This window comes from Antennarius striatus, chromosome 19, assembly GCF_040054535.1.
Source record: "Antennarius striatus isolate MH-2024 chromosome 19, ASM4005453v1, whole genome shotgun sequence".
In the NCBI taxonomy this organism is placed as follows: Eukaryota; Metazoa; Chordata; class Actinopteri; order Lophiiformes; family Antennariidae; genus Antennarius; species Antennarius striatus.
The window spans coordinates 15785384-15804663 of NC_090794.1; the positions used below are offsets into that span (position 1 = coordinate 15785384).

General features: G+C 43.5%; 1 protein-coding gene across 2 annotated transcripts in view; it reads left to right on the forward strand.

Annotated features, from left to right (window-relative positions):
- The window catches only part of mthfd1l (methylenetetrahydrofolate dehydrogenase (NADP+ dependent) 1 like), a 35623-nt gene that overhangs the window by 1751 nt on the left and 14592 nt on the right, over positions 1-19280 (forward strand). For both annotated transcript variants that reach the window (XM_068342739.1, XM_068342740.1), the window contains exons 3-20: positions 32-82; positions 181-234; positions 1645-1769; positions 2191-2291; positions 3974-4122; positions 4545-4656; positions 4787-4845; positions 4938-5035; positions 5147-5320; positions 5537-5673; positions 7136-7182; positions 7984-8091; positions 8234-8308; positions 8853-8955; positions 9723-9799; positions 10906-11046; positions 11657-11725; positions 14834-14945. In XM_068342739.1, coding sequence (XP_068198840.1) covers positions 32-82; positions 181-234; positions 1645-1769; positions 2191-2291; positions 3974-4122; positions 4545-4656; positions 4787-4845; positions 4938-5035; positions 5147-5320; positions 5537-5673; positions 7136-7182; positions 7984-8091; positions 8234-8308; positions 8853-8955; positions 9723-9799; positions 10906-11046; positions 11657-11725; positions 14834-14945 — 1792 coding nt within the window. The remainder of the gene's footprint in view (positions 1-31; positions 83-180; positions 235-1644; positions 1770-2190; positions 2292-3973; positions 4123-4544; positions 4657-4786; positions 4846-4937; positions 5036-5146; positions 5321-5536; positions 5674-7135; positions 7183-7983; positions 8092-8233; positions 8309-8852; positions 8956-9722; positions 9800-10905; positions 11047-11656; positions 11726-14833; positions 14946-19280) is intronic.

The following is a 19280-nucleotide window of genomic DNA, read 5'->3' on the forward strand; positions in this document are numbered from 1 at the left end:
TTTGCTTTATTGTCCTGATTCTGTCTCAAAGGCAGGTGAAAATGACGGCATGTTGGAGATCAATAAGAAGGTGGCAGGAATGGTGATTTCCTCATTTGATTCCCCCCACCCCCTTTCTGCTCATTTAGCATTTTTCACGTTTTGTTCTAACAATTCACACTGGCCTTGTCCGGTTCACAGGTTGGATTAAACGTCGCTCAGATTTCTCTGGCGAAGGAGTGCAGTGAAGATGAAGTAAGTCAAACATTTGTTCTACCCCTCAGTTCCTTCGAGCAAGTTCATCATGTTAGGGTATGATGTACAATTAAAAGGGCTATTTGTTTGTCGTTATGTGATTTTGGTTGTTATGTGAAAAATAAATTTGAATAACTATTATGCATCTAAGCGGAACAATCTGTTTTTCTTTGCTTCCTTACTCATTTTTCATCTGCCTGTGGATCATCGTTTTTTGTCCATAGTTGGCTAGTTTCACACATATTACCTCCTTTAAATTATATCCTCTCTCCCATTAAGTCTCTGTTCCTGGTTGACCGTGATTTTTATGTTAATTTCTTGCACTGCTTTGTTCAGTCTGATGAGGCATTTACTGTTTCACTGTCTTCTAGGCTGCAATCTAAAAAAGAGGTCTTCTTAGGTTTCCAAAATCCAATTTTTAGCCCATCCAGATTGATATGGGGTGACTCTTTTGTAGTCTGAACAGTCACATATCACATGAAATCCGATTTTTGCGGGACGGATTGAAACTTCATTCAGGAGGTAGCTTCATATCGCATTTGGACAGTGAACGTCTTTGTTATGGCAACGTGTCAGATCGGCCAATAATGTGGCTTTGTCTGAACAGAGCAAGATCTCATTTGGGCGCATGCTTAAAAGCAGTGTAGACAGCCTTAAAAATCAGTTATGGAAGTAAATCTGATCGGAATCCCACTTGCCTACATTCTGAACGGAGTCTTAGTTGCTCCTGTGTTCTTAAAACCCTATCTTTAAGAAAGAAATCAATCAAGATTTATTTATATAGCGCTTAATCACGTTGAGACATTTCAAAGCGTTTTAATAGACTAAGTAACCAAACAGCGCAGGCATAAGCGACCCTCCAGTGCAAGACTAAACTCCCTCATTGAGGAAGAAACTCTGGGCAGGACCCAGACTCTTTTTGGTGGCCATCCACCTTGACCGGTCGGATGGAAAAGAAATGCATTGAAGATGAGGACAGGGTAAGAGAAAGAGAGACAAAATGGCAGATAGGCCAGATAGTCAGTGCCTTTGTGGAGATTTGATGAAAGCTCGGAATTGGGGGGGGGAAGTCGGGCTGCATTCATCGAGTCCTGGGTTGTTGTCCTCAATACATGTTCCCCATCATGTAGTTGGTTAATTCAAAGCACAATTACAGCTGCTTAGATGAATGTATGATGGCACGGAGGAAGAAAGGCAGCAGGACCCCAGGCGATGGATAGATGAGGGGTAATTATAGGAGCAGGTACACATCAGATGGATGGATGAGGGGTAAACCTGAGAAAATCTGTGAGGACATAGAGCACAGAGACTCTTGGGAAGACGTTGAGTTAGTAAAATGCCACAGCTCTTGTAACAATGACTTGTAAATACGTCTTTTGATCAAATCATTCTCATCTCGCTCTCATATAGATTGTCGAGGAGGTGTTGAGGCTGAATGAAGACCCCAGGGTACATGGCGTCTCCCTTCACCTCCCTCCTGCTTTCCTGACCAGTCGTGTGCTGAATTCTCTCAGTCCCGAGAAGGATGTAGATGGGTAAAGACCTGAGTGGCTACATATGATCATTGCATTTAAAATGGCATAGCCTCCTATTTCCCAGGGTATTTATCTCTATGGAGGTAAATATATTTACTCATGTCAGCATTGGCCCTAAACAGATGCCTGCAGGGAGTCACAGTAGTATAAACGTAACCCTTGGTCAGACACAGCATTGAGCAAATTAGCAAGGCGCCCTTTGTAATTATCACAGATTAAAGCGCATATAATCGAGGAAAAATCCCGTAAAGCAGATTCATCATAAATAGTTAAAAGGGTCCCCTGACAAACTGAGATTCTTCTTTCAATTGAATTGGAATAAGCTCCTTTTTTTCAATTAATGTACGATAAAACTTTTTGACTCCCTTCCAATGGGATCTAATTTTCAAAATTGAACTGACTGAAATTTGTTGTGTTACAGATTGTCAGATTTGAACGTTGGCCGTCTGGTACGGGGAGATCTGACCACAGGCTTTGTGCCGCCTCTGGCCAGCGCTGTCCTGGATCTACTGAAGAAACACGGTGAGTGTCTGAGAACACTGTAATTAGTTTCACTGTCAGTCAGCACACCCGATCCTGCTCATCGAGGTTATCAGATGACGCTGCTTGTCCTAAAGGCTAATTTGAACGAAGTAAAGTTTTATAACGCAGTGTGACAAAATATCAACCAATTCTATTCTTTGTGCTGATTTTAGAATGAATAAACTTGGTTTATTTTGTACTTGTTTGCAGATAGCGTACAAGAAATGAATGAGCTTTATTGCTTTGTTGAGTACTAACTCCTGTGCTGCCGTAGATGATGATGAGCGTGAGCAGATTAAGGAAATTTAACATGGAAATGTTCGTCTGTGATCTTTTTCTTTTTTTTGCAAGGATTGGTTTTGATCCTAACATACTCACTTCACTAACATGCAGTACATAAGCCTAGAGGAGGAAGTCATGCTTTTTTCCCGCGTTTATTTCCTATAGATCTTATTTTTGAGTTGTTTACTGAAAAATAATTTTCTGATGACTGAAGGTTGGCCAACTTCTCCATATTATAGATTCAAAACGGCATCCTACACTAGACTCGCCAAAGGAACGGACGATGTCAGACATGGGTGCATTTGGCAAACAGTGTACTGGGTGATGTCCAGATGATTCTGATCTCAACATGAACACACCTCATGCTCATAAGTGATCAGAATATCTTTAAAGAACTGTGGCATAAGTGCAGAAAATTAGAGATGTCAGAATGAACTTGACTGAAGGTACATTGACACATCTCAAGCCTCATTCAATCATATTTAAGTACTCATTCAACCATGCATGTATTTATTCATTCATTCATTTATTTACTTGACTTTTATTTTACCAGGTAAGATCAATTAAGAACAACTTTTCATTTGCAATGATAATCTGGCAGAAGTCCCCAGCAGAAGATGTAAGAAAACAAAAGTTTAAAACAGAACCAAAAGACAAAACAAAAATAAAACAAAGCAGATACGTTAAATATGTTAAGATTGTTAAATATATAGTGATCGGGGAGTTGTGAAGGGATTTCCAGTCATGTGCTGCAGCAAAATGAAAGGAAATCTGGCCAAGGACATTGAATGGATTTTTTCATGACATTTGGGTATTTCTACATTTTGAATTCGTTCTTACGAGCGACCTGTTCTCCAAACTGGCAAATCAGCATGCACATATACTGATTTGCATTAGTTGTGTGCATCAGAAACAACAACAAAAACCAAAAATGTTCTGTTTGTGTGAGACAACTGGTCTTATTGAGACAGAAATGGACGGACGCAATTGATGTGTCCACATGACACATGGCAACAAATCATGTGAATCCGATCAAGGGCCACAGGAAGGAGACTTAAATCTAATTTGAAAAGATCAGATTTTCTCTTTATACACATTCAGATCAGATTTGTGCCACATTAACAATTGCATTAAGTCACTTCAGCTCAGCTCAGAACAATGAAACCTGTCTTAAGATATGTCATGTTTTGAAACACATACTGTGAAGTATTTTGGCATTTGAATCCTGAATGTTTCACTGTTTGCATTTTTTTAATACACGTGATGACTTTAAACTGAAATTTTGTTAGGTATGGGAGTGTAAAAAATATTTATGCCCTTACATTTGAAAATGTACCATACAGAGTTAAAACAGAAATTATTCTATATAAACTGATGTTAATTGTCCATGCCACTTACAGACATTTCTGCAGATGGTCCTTTGGAAGGGAAAATGGTGTCACTGGTTGGAGGAGAGGGAACTTTTGGGGTGGTCCTTCAGTGCCTGATTGAAAAAAGTGGAATGCTAGCTGTGAAGAGTCAGTTGGGCCACAACAGTCTCAAGAAACAGGTGTGTGTTGTTGTTGTTTTTTAAATGTGTGCTCTTTCTCTTCCCAAGATTTTACTTTTTTTTTAACATCCATCTTCTTTTTTGAAGATATGATGACCTTAATTGTCTCGAATATAGAAAGATAGATGCAAAATTCGTGCACCAGTCTTATGCTCCTTCCACTCCACTACCATTATTTGAATGCATTTTGCTATAGGTGCAGTGTTAGCTGCTGTCCTGTCCACATGGGGGCAGTCTCTGCTTTTTCCACATCTAGTGAAAAGATACAATCAGTTCAGCACAGCTTCGCTGATTTTAATATTTTTAATTAACATTAATCTGGAGACTTTTAGTGGGGTCTTTTTCTGTGAAAGGTTCCATGTAGATATAAGAGGAGACACAGACTGATATGTCTTGTTTATTCTTTGTTGGCTTCTCTCCAGGTGATGCAGGCTGATGCTGTGGTTCTTTTTGGGCAGGGGAGTATGGATGTCCCCCCTACCTGGCTTCGACCAGGGGCTGCTGTCATCCGATGTGAACCCACTTTGGAAATGGGTGAGGATGAATATATTGTAGTGAAAGAGTGTTACACTTTAGATGATAGCAGACTAAAACATTTAAAAATTATTTCAAGTTTTCAAAGAAACACAAGTGATGCAGGTTTTTATCACTCTTTTTGTTCTAGATGGTTCTGAGTCCTCAAAGTCTGGGTTAGGATACCTCAAAGCTGCCTACAGAACACAGGTGCGCTTTCATGTCTCCTTTTTGACCATTCATTATTTATATTGTCTTTATTGTTCTTCACAGTCTCATCCCAATGTCTCTTTGTCTGTTAGAATGTGTTGTGTGGTTGTAGTCGGTGGCTCCAGAAGCAACAGCAGCAGCCTTGGCGTCTGCGCAACCTCAAACTGCAGCCCATGACCCCGGTACCAAGGTGTACATCACACCTAATTGGAGATACATCACCTTCACCACAATCAAATATGATACATGCCAGGTTTTAGGGGGATTCATGACAAAGACATTGTTTTCTTGTGTTTGTCAGTGATATAGAGATTTCCAGAGCTCAGACTCCCAAACCAGTGGAGCAGCTGGCACAGGAGATTGGTCTACTGCCAGAGGAGCTTGAGGCTTATGGCAGGAACAAAGCTAAGGTCCAACTCTCGCTGTTAGAACGTCTCCATGCACAGCCTGATGGCAAATATGTACTGGTAGCTGGGTGAGTGAGATTAACTGGTCAGCTGCTAATCAATCTTTTTCCTCCATTCCTCCCTCACACTTAGATTTGAGATGTAAAATAAATATATCCAACTGATCTCCTTGAAGTGACCAAAGGTTCTTGACCCATTTTTCAGTTGTGTGTCTGTTATGTGATTGTTCAAATTACTCCTGTCTAATACTCAAAAGTAATTTACTCTATTTCCTGTACATCAAGTATAACTCCCACCCCACTCGGCGAAGGGAAAAGCACGGTGACCATCGGCCTGGTCCAGGCCCTCTCTGCCCACCTGAAGCTCAACTCTTTTGCCTGCCTCAGACAGCCTTCCCAGGGACCCACCTTTGGGGTTAAAGGTCAGCAATGAGTACTTACTTATGCTATACATAACATCCATCCATTTTCTTTACTTATGCTATACTTAACACCCATCCATTCTCTGTTTAACGCTTTATCCACTGTCGTGGTTCACAAGGAGCTGGAGCCTATCCCAGCTAGCTTAGGGCGTGAGGCATGGGAAACTCCGGGCGCGGCGCCATTGCGGCATGGAGCCACAGAGACACAGACAAACACGCACAAACACACTCACACCTATGGTCAATTTGGGACCGGCCACTTAACCTGAAGGGCGTGTTTTTGGAGGTAGGAGGAAGCCGGAAAACTCGGAGAGAACCCACGCAGACAACATGCAAACTCCGCAAAAAGCGGGAACCACCTTGCTGTGCAGCAGCAGCGCTAACCACTGTGCCACCCTATACTTTACATATTTTTTTCTAAGAAGTTGTTTTCCCTCATAGAGAGCTCTAGCTTTTTCACTGGACTACATAATCAATCCAGTGTTATTTGTATAACGCTTAATCATGGCAACAGACATTTCAAAGTACTTTAACATACAGAGAAACCCAACTGAACCCTCCAGAGCAAGCATAAGTGACGGTGGCGGGGAAAAACTCCCTCGATGAGGAAGAAACTCGGGGCAGGACCCAGACTCTTTTGGGCGGCCATCAGCCTTGACCGGTTGGGTGGAAAAGAAATCAAAGGAAGATAAGAACAGTAAAAGAGAAAGAGAGACAGAGAGAGTGGCAGATAGAGACAGTGTCAATATGGTTAAAGTTATGTTTCCCATTGCTAAAGTCAAGGCACAATTACAGCTGTGTGGATGACTATATGGCGGCACGGAGGAAGAAAGGAAGCAGGACCCCAGCCGATGGATAGATGAGGGGTGTTACTGGTGGGCTTGGAGGAGAAGGTCCACAGCACATGGATAGATGGGTGTGATACTGGTGGGCTTGGAGGTACAGGCCCACAGAGGAAGGTCTACAGCGGATGGGCGAATGAGGGGTGGAACAGTATGATGACAGGAAGAGGGGCAGCAGAACCCCAGCCGATGGTTAGGTGAGGGGTGTGTAGAATGCAGCAGTCTCTTACTTGGAAAATAATTTGAGAACTTTATTTTGTGAGAAAACTACTAGAATGAATAGAAACCCCTTTTAAAAATGTTTCAAATTCCAAAAGACATCAAGGTTCTGAAGCAGGGGATGTTATTTTGAAATGGAACTCTTTATTTTGTTTCCCTCTGACTGAATCCACAGCGGGGGTTGGACGCATCTGCAGACAGGTGGCCAAACCAGCATTTAGGAATGTATCAGATGACTGTGTTGAGCTATCTTTGCCAGCGTGAGGCTTGCGTTTTCACCCTGCTACATTTTGTGCAGAGGTGGAGTAGTTCGCTCAGAGTCCACCGCCCAGCATTCCTCCTTTGTGTGTCCCCGTCTTGTTTGTCTGCGTCTGACTGTGGTGCCTCTTCTTTACTCCTAGGAGGAGCTGCAGGAGGGGGATATGCCCAGGTCATCCCTATGGAGGAGGTAAGACACACAGATGCTCTCAGCACTCCGTAGCAGGACGAGCACAAGCTTCAAAGAGCTAAACCATGCAGAGGCGAACAAACACAACCCCCGGAGTCATGGCATAATATGGCCTGTGACTAAAAGCCGTGTTTGCAAAGGGGGAGTGGGGGCTGGTCTGGAACTCTCGGACTCATGACCTTTCGTGCGACAACCTCCTCTCATATCAAAATTATCTTTCCTTCTCTCTCTTCTCACTTGTTCTCAGTGTTTCCCAATGTTCCTTTCTATAGGAAAGATGCTTTGTGAATACAGGTAGTCCTCAGCATATGAACATTCGGAGATACGAACAAACGCTCGCTGCCATATCTAACTATTGTCCTGCAGTTCCCTTTTTGCCACAACGCCCGGCAGCACGGCTGGATTCAGGCAGCTCCAACACTTGTCTCCCCCTCTTGTTGTTGTTTGTTGTCGTCTCTGTGAGCATCCCAGGCTTTGTACCTTGGATACTTTACTGTTTATCATCGATGATGAAGCAAAGGCTAGTGAATATCTTCAAGTGTTAGTGGAGACCATCTCTGATGACAACTCTTGACTCTGACCCACTACTTGAGTATTTAGAGTAGTAATGACATTTAAATGGCAATTATAGATTGAACTTTAATAAATAACGACCTAAAAACAATTCAAGTTACAAACAACCTCTCTGAATCAATTGTGTTTGTATGTTGAGGACTACCTGTATAGTGCTAGATCTTTTTGTGTCCAACCGCCTCACTCCTCTTCTGTTGTTCCTCTGTTTTGGCCCATCCTCCCCTTTAGTTCAACCTCCATCTGACTGGTGACATCCATGCCATCACAGCAGCGAACAACCTGGTGGCAGCTGCCATCGATGCCAGGATGCTGCACGAGGCAACGCAGTCAGACAAGGTAACCGTGTGATAATGTCATGCAGCACTAACATCTCGCAACAAAATGCCACACTGTTACTTTGACCTATGATTTAGATTCCTGATTTTGCTCAGAATTCCAAATGCAAGTGATGTCATTGTTTTGCCTCTGTGCATCAAAGGCCTTGTTCAACAGACTGGTTCCTTCAGTGAATGGAATCAGAAGATTTTCTCTCATCCAAATCTCCAGACTTCAGGTAAGTCTGAATGCTGCAGAGCTGCTTTCGTCCACTAGGGGGCCTCATTGACTTTATTTAATGACTTGCTGTTTACTGCTTCCTAAACCTGCCTAGCTATGAGCCAATTTGGTTGTTTACCAGTGTTTGTTTATATTGTGTTGAAGAATTCCTTATAGTCAGGTGTTTACAAATTAAAAATGTATTGCAGATGTTGGGTTGATAAAAGCTCAAACCTAATTCACTTCTGTTTGTGTTGCCTGATGCATGAAGTCTCTGGAATGAGATGTTAAAAGAACTGTGAATTATTTATTGGTCTTGATTAATGGGGTAAGATAAAGATTTATGTGGCTTTTAAACAGTGAACCTTCTGAACCTGACAGTGAGTTGATCTCCTTGTACTGACTAGTCACGTACCTCCAATAGAGAATGGTGCTAAAAGATATTTAATTATCATCAAATGTCAAAAGAATAATAAGGTGCCTTTATTTTATGCGCATCTCGTCAGGATGGAACCATGGACTTAAGTGGAGCCATCTCATCAATTTTGTCATTCTGATTCCAGCATCTAGGGATCAACAAAACAGACCCAGCATCTCTCACACCCCAGGAAGTCGGCGTCTTTGTCCGTCTTGACCTGGATCCATCCAAGATCACCTGGCAGAGAGGTATTTATCAATCCACTGTCTACATCTGAGTTGAGAGAGTAACAATAGAATTTTTCCTCAGAGCCCAAACCGACAACTTTGTTGCTCCACTGTCAACAAGTTTAAACAGCTGAAAGTTTCACCTTGTTTTAGTTGCTTTGCTCTGATGGTATTGTCAACACATAAGGCTGTGTGATTTAGTGTAAGCTAGCATTATCATAATGGATGACATTTTGGCTTTTGCCGTCCACCACAGAGAATTTCACAATGGGTCTTCACTGCAGTAGGTTGGTGTCACTGAACAGGAACTAAAACAAATGTTGAATCAGCATCTTGCAGGATGTCATTACGGGGTAAATATGCCATTGAGTCTCACTGTTAATCTGAAGTTGTCAGTGAGAGCGACCAGCCGGGTGCTGCTATGATTGATGTGGTATTTAGTCCATCAGCTCCAGGGAGCATTCTTAAAACACGAACCTCTGAGATTAAAAGCACATTTGCCCCCTGTGGCATGTGGTTGTAGACTCCCTGTCTCTGCATTCATGAGACAAACCGTTTTTTTCATGCTGGCTTCTATTGAACGCATTAATTGGGTTTGACGTTTCCTGGCTAAATTTCAGAATAAGAGAATCACCCAGAAGAGTATTTTCTCGTCAATCAGTGAGATTAATCAATCCTGAATGTTTTGTTTCTGGAAAATTTGAAGTTCATTTATGCTTTCTGCCATCAACACTGTTTTCTAATAGCTGTTTTTGTAGCAAATGAAGCTTTTTGTTGCTGATTTTCAGTTGTCGACACAAATGACCGTTTCCTGAGGAAGATCACGGTTGGACAGGCGAGCACTGAAAAAGGACAGATCAGAGAGGTGTGTAGCGTTCACACACAAAATTCTGATCCTCAACAGGTTTTATAAAATTCAGCATTATTTCATCAGAATGTGATGCAGCATCCTGTGGCTGCAACACCCTCTTACCATTCTGTCACACTGGGTTTCCATGGAGATGTCTTTACTCATTGATGTTGGTCTAATTTTCTAGCCGTGTCACAGTGTAGGAAAACTTTCCTGTTCGTCTGCAGCCACGCCCTTCCACTCGATTCCTACCTTTTCAGTGATGAAGCTCAGATGTAATGACGACAGTTGAGCCTCAATTGGAAGAAAGCAGCCATAAGTGAAAGCAAATGTTTAAAAGAGGAAAGTGACCCGCCCTTACACACACACACACACACACACACACACACACACACACACACACACACACACACACACACACACACACACACACACACACACAGAGAAGCCTCTAGTTCACATGTGCTTCAGTTCATTCACTGTTTCTCCTTCTCCACTGCCGGACACACTATAGCCCCTCAGGGTATTATCAGCAGGGGGAATAGAACTGTGTTGCTCTGTAGATTAATGTGCTTCATGTTATCTTTCTTTTTATTTTATTTTTGCTGACATAAAAGGGAGACCACTTTGTTGTCTCTGTTGGTAACCCTAGTTCAACCCACATCGCTTTTTCTTGCTCACTTTTTCTGCTGCTTTGGCACAAATTTATAAAAAAAGCTTCATCACCAACACGTTTTTAATTTCCTTCTTCACCCCAAACCTTGGACACTTTTGTGAGTTTTGTGTGAGTTGGCTACTGTCTATGATGCCAGGGTAATCTCTCATCTGCCTGTCCATGTGGAAATCTGCCATGTTTCTTCACATGATATGGTCTTCAGATTGACTCTGGGTCCGGAGATTTAATCCACTCTCAAAAATATTATTCTTCACTGAGCAGTATGGAAATGTTTGGCCTCAAAGCTGCAAGCATTCACTAAAACCTAACAAATATGAACCAACACAAATTCTGCTGAGTTTCCAGGTCGGGAAATGGATCCCCCCACTTCAAGCCGCTGAATAAATAACTCTTTGTGTTGTTGTGGGTTTCCAGTTTGTGTGATTTTTCTCTTTTAATGCTTCAGACTGGTTTCGACATCGCGGTGGCCAGCGAGATCATGGCCATCTTGGCTCTGGCAGACAGCCTGGAGGACATGAAAAACAGGCTGGCTCGCATGGTGGTGGGGACCAGCCACTCCGGACAGCCCGTCACCGCACAGGACCTGGTGTGTGTGTGTGTGTGTGTGTGTGTGTTCAGGTAGAACTTTCAAACCTCACTCTTGGCCTTTCATCTCCTTATCTCTACCAAAAAAACATTGAAACCTCACTGGCAGCAGTTACACCAACCAGCAGGAAGTGGCAGATTCCATCTCGCTCTCTTTAAGCAGCACGTCTGTGTTGGTGTTGCCCCCAGTCCTCATGTGAAGCAGAGTTGTTCACCTATCGCAGGTCTTTGTGCAGTGGGAAATCTGGTTTCCACCAGACAGTGGTGGCCCGAGCTGTTTCAGGGTTTTAGAGGAGGATCCCCTATTAAGTTACACCGACTTGTCTGATTAGTCTGGCGCAAAAATACAACCACAGCTCAAAGTGTTACATGACTGTGATTGCTGAGTATGCATTTAGTTTAGTTGGATCTGTAGTTAGTTGGGAACCAAGCTTTATTCAGCAGAGTTGAAGCCTAAAGGAAGAGTCCTGCTTAGGGACAATAGTTTAATCTGTAGTGGACAACTGTCATTTTTACATAATTATGAAGTTTTGTGTTTTTGTCTGGATTGTATCAAACTATCGTCCTGCTTCATATCATGAACCTCACGTGTGTTTATCCCTTCCTGTCAGGGTGTGAGTGGAGCCCTGGCTGTATTAATGAAAGACGCCATCAAGCCCACGCTGATGCAGACCCTTGAGGTGAGACACCCCACTTAACTCATTATTACCCCTGGTAAAAACTCATGGAATGAAGAGTTTGGCCTTCCTCAGGGACAAGTGAGAGAGCTACACCTACCCCCCCGTCCCTCCGAATGAGTCTCTGCTCGGACCTTTAGGGACAGGATAGTTTGACCTTTGCCTCTTCAGACTGGAGGGAGCAGATGTGGCTCTGCTCTACATCCATTCTGCCTAAGACTTTTTGATCTGAATAAGTCAAATATTGAGCTGTTTATGCTATGGACAAATGTAAAGAAGCTACAAACTTAAGAAACGTACCGGCTCACGAATTCTATTTTCTTGAAGTATGATGGAGACTTGTGTTCATTGTGACAGTAAATTATTTTTGGTTGTAAGAGTTATGAGAAATAAGTTGGAATTAGAACATACAAGAAATACAGTTTTGAAATACTGTGTTTTCATGGTCCAGGGTGACGTCAATTTGTCCTTCAAAAATCCTATACAGTTTTGAATTTGGAAATCCCCTAATAATTCTCATGTGTCCAAATCTCTGCGGTGTCATTATCACAGGCGATGTAGTGCAGCAAAGGCCTGGGTTTAACGTTAAGTCCTTATCAGATAGACGAGTCCACAAACGGATGGTGAAAGTGTTTTTAAAGTTTAACTGTAAGCTGAGAAGCGCCCTTCTCTTCCCATCCTTGAGCAGTATTGCTTCTTATCAGAGCCCTCTGTTGTGTGGACTCTGTTTTGAGACACTGAGGTTCAGTGTATTTTTCTGTTAGCTTGTTTTTAAGTCAATAAAATCTACATTGAGCGCGGTAAGTTATGTTTTTGTTGTTGAGCTGTTCTCCTGTGGTATGCTGTTTGTCGTGAGCAGAAAGCTTGATTACATGGCTTTGGGGTGGAGAGAATAAACACAGACTGGGTGTAGAGGAGGTGGAGTGTTGTGTGCACCAGAGATTTGGCTGCGTTTTGTTTTTTTAGAGGAAGCGTTGTGGTCCTGTTGTGTGAAACCAGTTCCTGCATGCGTTTCCTGTGATTCTGGTCGTGGAGCTGGTGTTGGGATGTATCGGGCCCAGGGGCTCCATGAGAACTTTTCCAACAACCTCTTCTCTGGACAGCCAGATAGAAATGGTATAGGAAAACTGGTGTCTTTGTGTTACCGTGTGCGTTTGTGTGTTGTTTCAGATAGGTCAGGATGTGTCGCATGGGAGGAAGGAGGAATCATTCCTGAACAGCTTTCTGTCATTCTGTGAATTTTTCAAACTTCCCCAGTCTATAGGCTCAGTGTTATTCTTGTCTGGACATCTAGGCTGGGAACGTTTCATTAGTGCAGTGCTGGTCTGCAGCTGGAGGACTGGGATGCACTAGAGGAAGCAGCAACATGATCTGCATCTTCCTGTTTTTGTTCATTTCTCCTGTCTTCATTATCCACTTGTTAACCAGCTGAAGGGGTGACACACACAACAGATTTATTTCCCCTTTCCGCACCTTGTTAGGGCTTTTTTACGTCCAATCACTTCCTGTCATCTACAGAAGTGGAGTTTGAAATCAGGTTAGGGTTCAGCAGTTCAAAACGCACATTGAAATCCACGTCATGGATGATGCATGTTTCCCTTTAACTGAAGTAAGGAGAATTTTATTCAGAGGACACCTAAGAGGTTGTTTATTCTCATCATATTTTGCCATCCATCTTTTTCCTCTTTTCTCTTTCTTCCATGTATTCTGTTTCTTATTATCTCTACCACTAGTACACATACAGGCCTCCTGTCAAACAGCTGACATCCTCCTCAGAGTGCTGTTTATGCAGGGAGTGCCAGAAGTATGCAAACAAAAGCTTAGAGAATCATGCAAGGCCTTCCCATCCTTCCTTTTTCCTCCCTCTCGAGGAATTCACATGCAATCTAACAATGGGTCAGCTGGCATTTCCCAGTTTTCTCCTTGAGCACTTTTCTTGGTAATTTCCGTTTTTCAGAGCTTTCCACTGGTTCAGCTGCAGGAATGTGATCCTGAGGAGGAAACTTTCCTCGACAACCAAGCTGGTTGAGGCTCTGCCTCGGTTAAAATGGATGCACATAGCAACATATCTGAATAATTCAGATCAACACAGAAAAGAAAATACAGTCAGAGCAAGTCAGCATAATATCGTCTCATTCTTGTCTGTTGTCACGTAAAGACTGTGGTGAACTGTCAAACCTTTTGTTGTAGGTATTCAATGCATTAAATTATAGTTATTCTGAATTACGTGTTACCATTGACAAGAATTAAACTCATCTGAGATAGATTTAAATAGATGTTTTCATATATGATATTTAAATATTTCAAAGTTATTATCTTGCATATTGTGTTATGTCACCCTTGAATCCTGGATGTTGTAATATCAAATTTAATATCTTTGTCTTAATACAAGGATAATAAATCTAATATTTACTGTATTCCTAAATAATTCATGTCCACATAGAAGAGCTTTTTATGTCCATCTGTTTAAAATTTTAAATGAATTACTATGAAATGGTTTGGACTCCATTTGTCATTCTTTCATTTATTTCAGTCAGCCTCCCCCTGATCAATACCTGATCTCTTCTATCTAAGGCTGTCTAGTTGTAAACGGTCAAAGCATCAAGCAGTGTTGGTTTGATCTGTTAAATACTGAGCATGATGCTTATGGGCTGTATTAATTGCAGTCGGTGCCTGTCACCCTGCTGTGTTTGTGCTCATACTTTAGTGTGGAGTAGCTTCAAGTCATTGCACTTCTGAGTGTCAACCAGACTCTCACACACACACACACACACACACACACACACACACACACACACACACACACACACACACACACACACACACACACACACATTTTTTTTATACATCCAGCCTTCAGGGAATCATACAGATCAGCAGGGGTAGGAAAGCCTGGCCCACTCTCTGCTGAGCACCTCTTAACTTACAACCACTGTTTAGACAAACTGGTCCGTTCGAAGAGCATCCACACGCCAGTATTTATCCTGGATGCATCTAAAATGCACTGAATGTGAGAAGAAAGCGCTTTTCTAACATTTTCTATTGACACATGGTTAGGGTCTGTTTTATCAACCCCTCCTCCATGTTTGTGTGCCCCTCTAATTGTCGCAGGGTACGCCAGTGTTTGTCCATGCTGGGCCCTTCGCCAACATCGCCCATGGCAACTCTTCAGTGCTGGCAGACAAGCTGGCTCTGAAGCTGGTTGGACGGGATGGCTTTGTGGGTAAGCGTACACAGTCAGCATGTACTGATTGCACACAAAACAAAACATATACACAACTGCACACCCTCTCAGACATCTGAGAAAAAGATGTTTTAAATACAGGACGCCAAGTTCTGCAGGAATTTAACGTATAAGCTTCCCAGGAGGGGTAGATGAAACTATAAATGAATATTCCCTTTATGGACTTCGGTGGTCTCTCTTCCCGTTGCAACCTTTTACCTACATCTATGGCGGCTCTGTTTTGGCACTCTTACCTTGTTCTGAATGACTGCTGCTGTTCTTGTCTCGCTGCTGCACAACTTTCTAGGAAATGGGTGGAAGTGTTGCGTTAAAAAAAAAAGGGGGAGATGGTGGGGGAGAGGAAGGAAGCTGATTGATAATCTTAAGAGCCCCTGGAATGCTTTAGAGTGAACCTCACTAAGCCTTTCAACGTCAAAGCATACTTAAGGACTTCCATTTTTATCTGTATCCATCCCACTGCTTTCTTCTTCATTTTCTCTGGCTTCAGAAGTAAGTCTGGAATGTCCGTGTGTGTTGTGGGTCTGTCAGGTGCACATGCTAACTCTGTGTTTGTGTGTGACGGAAAGTAGGGGGGGGAATCTACACACACCTCTTTTAGAGAGGCTGTCACCTGTGAGGAGGGAGTTTGGGTTCACAACACACCAGAGGAGCTGGAGGCTCGCAGGAACTTCACCTCCACCCCACTTGTTTTCCATCTGTCCATCCTGTTCACTCCCCTCCCTGTCTGTGTGTTTGTTACCTGACTCTCAGGTATGCCAGGAATGCAGCCTCCCTCATTTTCCTCCCTCTGCAGCTGCCCCTTCACCTCCCCTGCGCGCTCATTCCCCCTCCATATGTCTGGGTTTGTACTGTTTCTTATTATAATGTTGTTCTTTTGTATTGGTTATAAAAACCTGAACCTAACAAAGAAGGTCAGGACATGGGATGACCCAATGGACTGACATAATATTAGCTGTTGGGACAGTCAGCTGTTGGTGGCTGATGAATGGATGCTCCTGCATCATCAACAGTCTGGTTTGCTGACCATAGGAGGCCTCTGGATTCTGCTTTTAATGCCAGATTTCACCCGCTGCAGAAACTTGAGCGACACCTCATCGGGGATTTTAAAGACGTGACTGCCAAAAAAAGATAATGCATTCAAGGTCTTAGACATTTCAAGCTGCGTATTTTTAATGGCATACTGGATTAGGTTCATTAACTTTACATTAAGTATTTAAAGTGTTATTTTTCAAATTTTTAGTGTTTAACCTGTATTCAATCTGTTAGAAAATCATTTATATGCAAATAAATTAATTGATGTGGCTGCATAGTAAATATAACACAACATACTGATGGTATAAATGTAGAAGAAGTATAGGAATGTCTATTGGATTGAACGTTATTAGAACAGATCTAAATGTTATTGTCTTTGAATTTAGAACAAAAACAAATTATAAAACGTAGCGACGTGGAACAGTAATGAAGTTTCTTGTGATTTGTTTACATTTTAAAGACAAGTGATTAATTACAAAATCAATCCACAGATTATTCGGTAGTAAAAATAATCATTAGTAGCTCTACAAGTATTGCATGTCTTATTGTTGAAAGTTTGAAAAGGAAGTAGATAGTTGGGTTGATCTAACCTACTTTCCTGCCTGCTAGGAGTGTTTTTATTGGCAAGGCGCTGATAGCAATAACTCTGACTGCGAGTAACACCATCCAGCTCTCTTTCCACTCACAACACTGACCTCCTCGGCTCTCTGAGCAGCCCCAGGGTTGTCACACAGAACAGGAAGCTGGCAGGTTTTTTTCTCATGACCTCCTCTGTCTTTGTCGTGCTCAATGCCATGTCAAAGTCAGCTTTATTGTCACATGTACCATATATGCATGACATACAGCACAGATGAAATTGCAGTCCTCTCTGACCCACGATAAATAGGCAGTACAACACGGGCCGTACGGCACGGGCAGTACGGCACGGGCAGTACGGCACGGGCAGTACGGCACGGGCAGTACGGAACGGGCAGTACGGCACGGGCAGCACGGCACGGGCAGTACGGCACAAAGTATGTGACAAATCGCAAAGGGATGGTAAACATCTCGATGCCATGTCAAAGTCAGCTTTATTGTCACATGTACCATATATGCATGACATACAGCACAGATGAAATTGCAGTCCTCTCTGACCCACGATACATAGGCAGTATAACAAGGGCAGTATGACACGGGCAGTACAACACAGGCAGTACGGGGCACGGGCAGTACGGGGCATGGGCAGTACGGCACAAAGTATGTGACAAAACGCAAAGGGATGGTAAACATCTTTATCCACTATCCGAGTAGAGTGGGCAGCTTGTGGTGCTTATGACATTAATAACTTGCTTTGGCTTTAAACACTAGTTCTGTGTTGAGTTCACACAAGGAATAACAAAATAAACAGTCCTGTGAATGATTTAAACTGGGTTTAGATTCAGTATTCAGAGTTAAAGCTCTAGTCTGATGCTCATCGTTGTTCGGGGGCCATCGAGACCGTCATGCAGACCTGGTGACGACAACGCTGCGGAGGCTCCATCCCTATAAGGCGGCTGGACTGGATAAGATGTCCCCAAGACTCCTCAGAGCCTGTGCTTCGGAACTAGGGGACCCCCTGCAACGACTGTTCAACCTCAGTCTGCGGCTGGGGAGGGTCCCGTCACTTTGGAAGACCTCCTGCATCGTCCCGGTACCCAAGAAAAGACGCCCTACTGAGCTTAACGACCACTGACCGGTCGCTCTTGCCTCCCACGTAATGAAGACCCTAGAGCGACTGGTCCTGGAGCTCATGCGTCCACAGGTGCAGGGTGCAATGGACCCTCTCCAGTTCGCCTATCAGGCCAAGGTTGGGGTTGACGACGCTGTCTTGTACCTCCTCCACCGTGTGCTCTCCTACCTGGACGCCGGGTGCTGCCGTCAGTGTGCTCTTCTTTGACTTTTCGAGCGCCTTCAACACCATCCAGCCCCGGCTCCTATAGCACAAACTGACCTCCATGGCTGTGGACCCCTACCTCGTGAGCTGGATCACGGACTACCTAACGGACAGACCCCAGCACGTCCGTATGGGGGACTGTTTTTCTTCTATGGTTACCAGCAGCACGGGGGCGCCACAGGGGACCGTGCTCTCCCCCATTCTCTTCACCCTCTACGAATCGGACTTCAAGCACAACTCTGATACATGCCACATACAGAAGTACTCCGATGACACTGCGATTGTGGCATGTATCCGGGAGGGTGATGAGGGGGCGTACAGGGCATTGGTTGCTGACTTTGTGGAGTGGTGCCAACAGAACCAGCTCCAGCTCAACGTGTCCAAGACCAAGGAGATGGTGCTGGGTTTCCGGCGGGCACCTCCCTCTCCACAACCTGTGATCGAGGGCAGTGAGGTGGAGGTGGTAGGAAACTATAAGTACCTGGGACTGCAGCTAGACAGCAGACTGGACTGGTCACTCAACTCGGACTGTGTGTCCAGGAAGGGGCAGAGCAGGATGTACTTCCTGAGGAGGCTGGCCTCCTTCAGCATCTGTCCTAAGCTCCTTCTCATGTTCTATTAGTCCGTAGTCTCCAGTGTGCTGTCATACGCCATTGTGTGTTGGGGTGGTGGGGCCAGGAAAAGAGATGTGGACCGTCTGAACAGACTCATCCGCAGAGCGAGCTCAGTGGTCGGGCTGAGCTTGGACTCTGTGGAGACAGTTCTAGGGAGCAGGATCATGTCTAAATTCAGGGCCATCATAAACAACACCAGCCACCCCCTGCACACCACCTTCTCCCAGCAGAGGAGCACCTTCAGCGACAGACTGCTGTCACACAGCACCTCCACAGAGAGGCTGAGGTCCTCCTTCGTGCCACGTGCCATCAGGAGGTACAATGACTCTCTCAGGAGGAGCGGGGGGGAGGTGGCGAGGTCAGCACGCGGTTAAATGGATTTGGATTTAATTAAATTAAATTTTATACTGTTTATATTTTAATTTTATACTGCTTATATTTTAATTTTTTTAGTATATGTACTGTTAATGCTACATGTGTCTGTTAGTGTAGTGTATGTCTTGTGGTATGTCCTGTTTTGTTTTTGTTTTTTCCTGGTGTTTGGCTGAGCAGTGGATATGTGCAATTTCCTCCGGGATTATTAAAGTATCTATCTATTAGGGGTCAAACTATAATTATATTTTATTTGTTGTGCATTGCACAGATAGGCTGGTTGAAATGGAGCTGTCTTAGTTAAGTTTTAACTTCTTGTTCTTGTCCTCAGATGCTCCTCTTGTCTGTAATTTAATTTAGCTCCTCGTCTCAGTTCCACTGCCT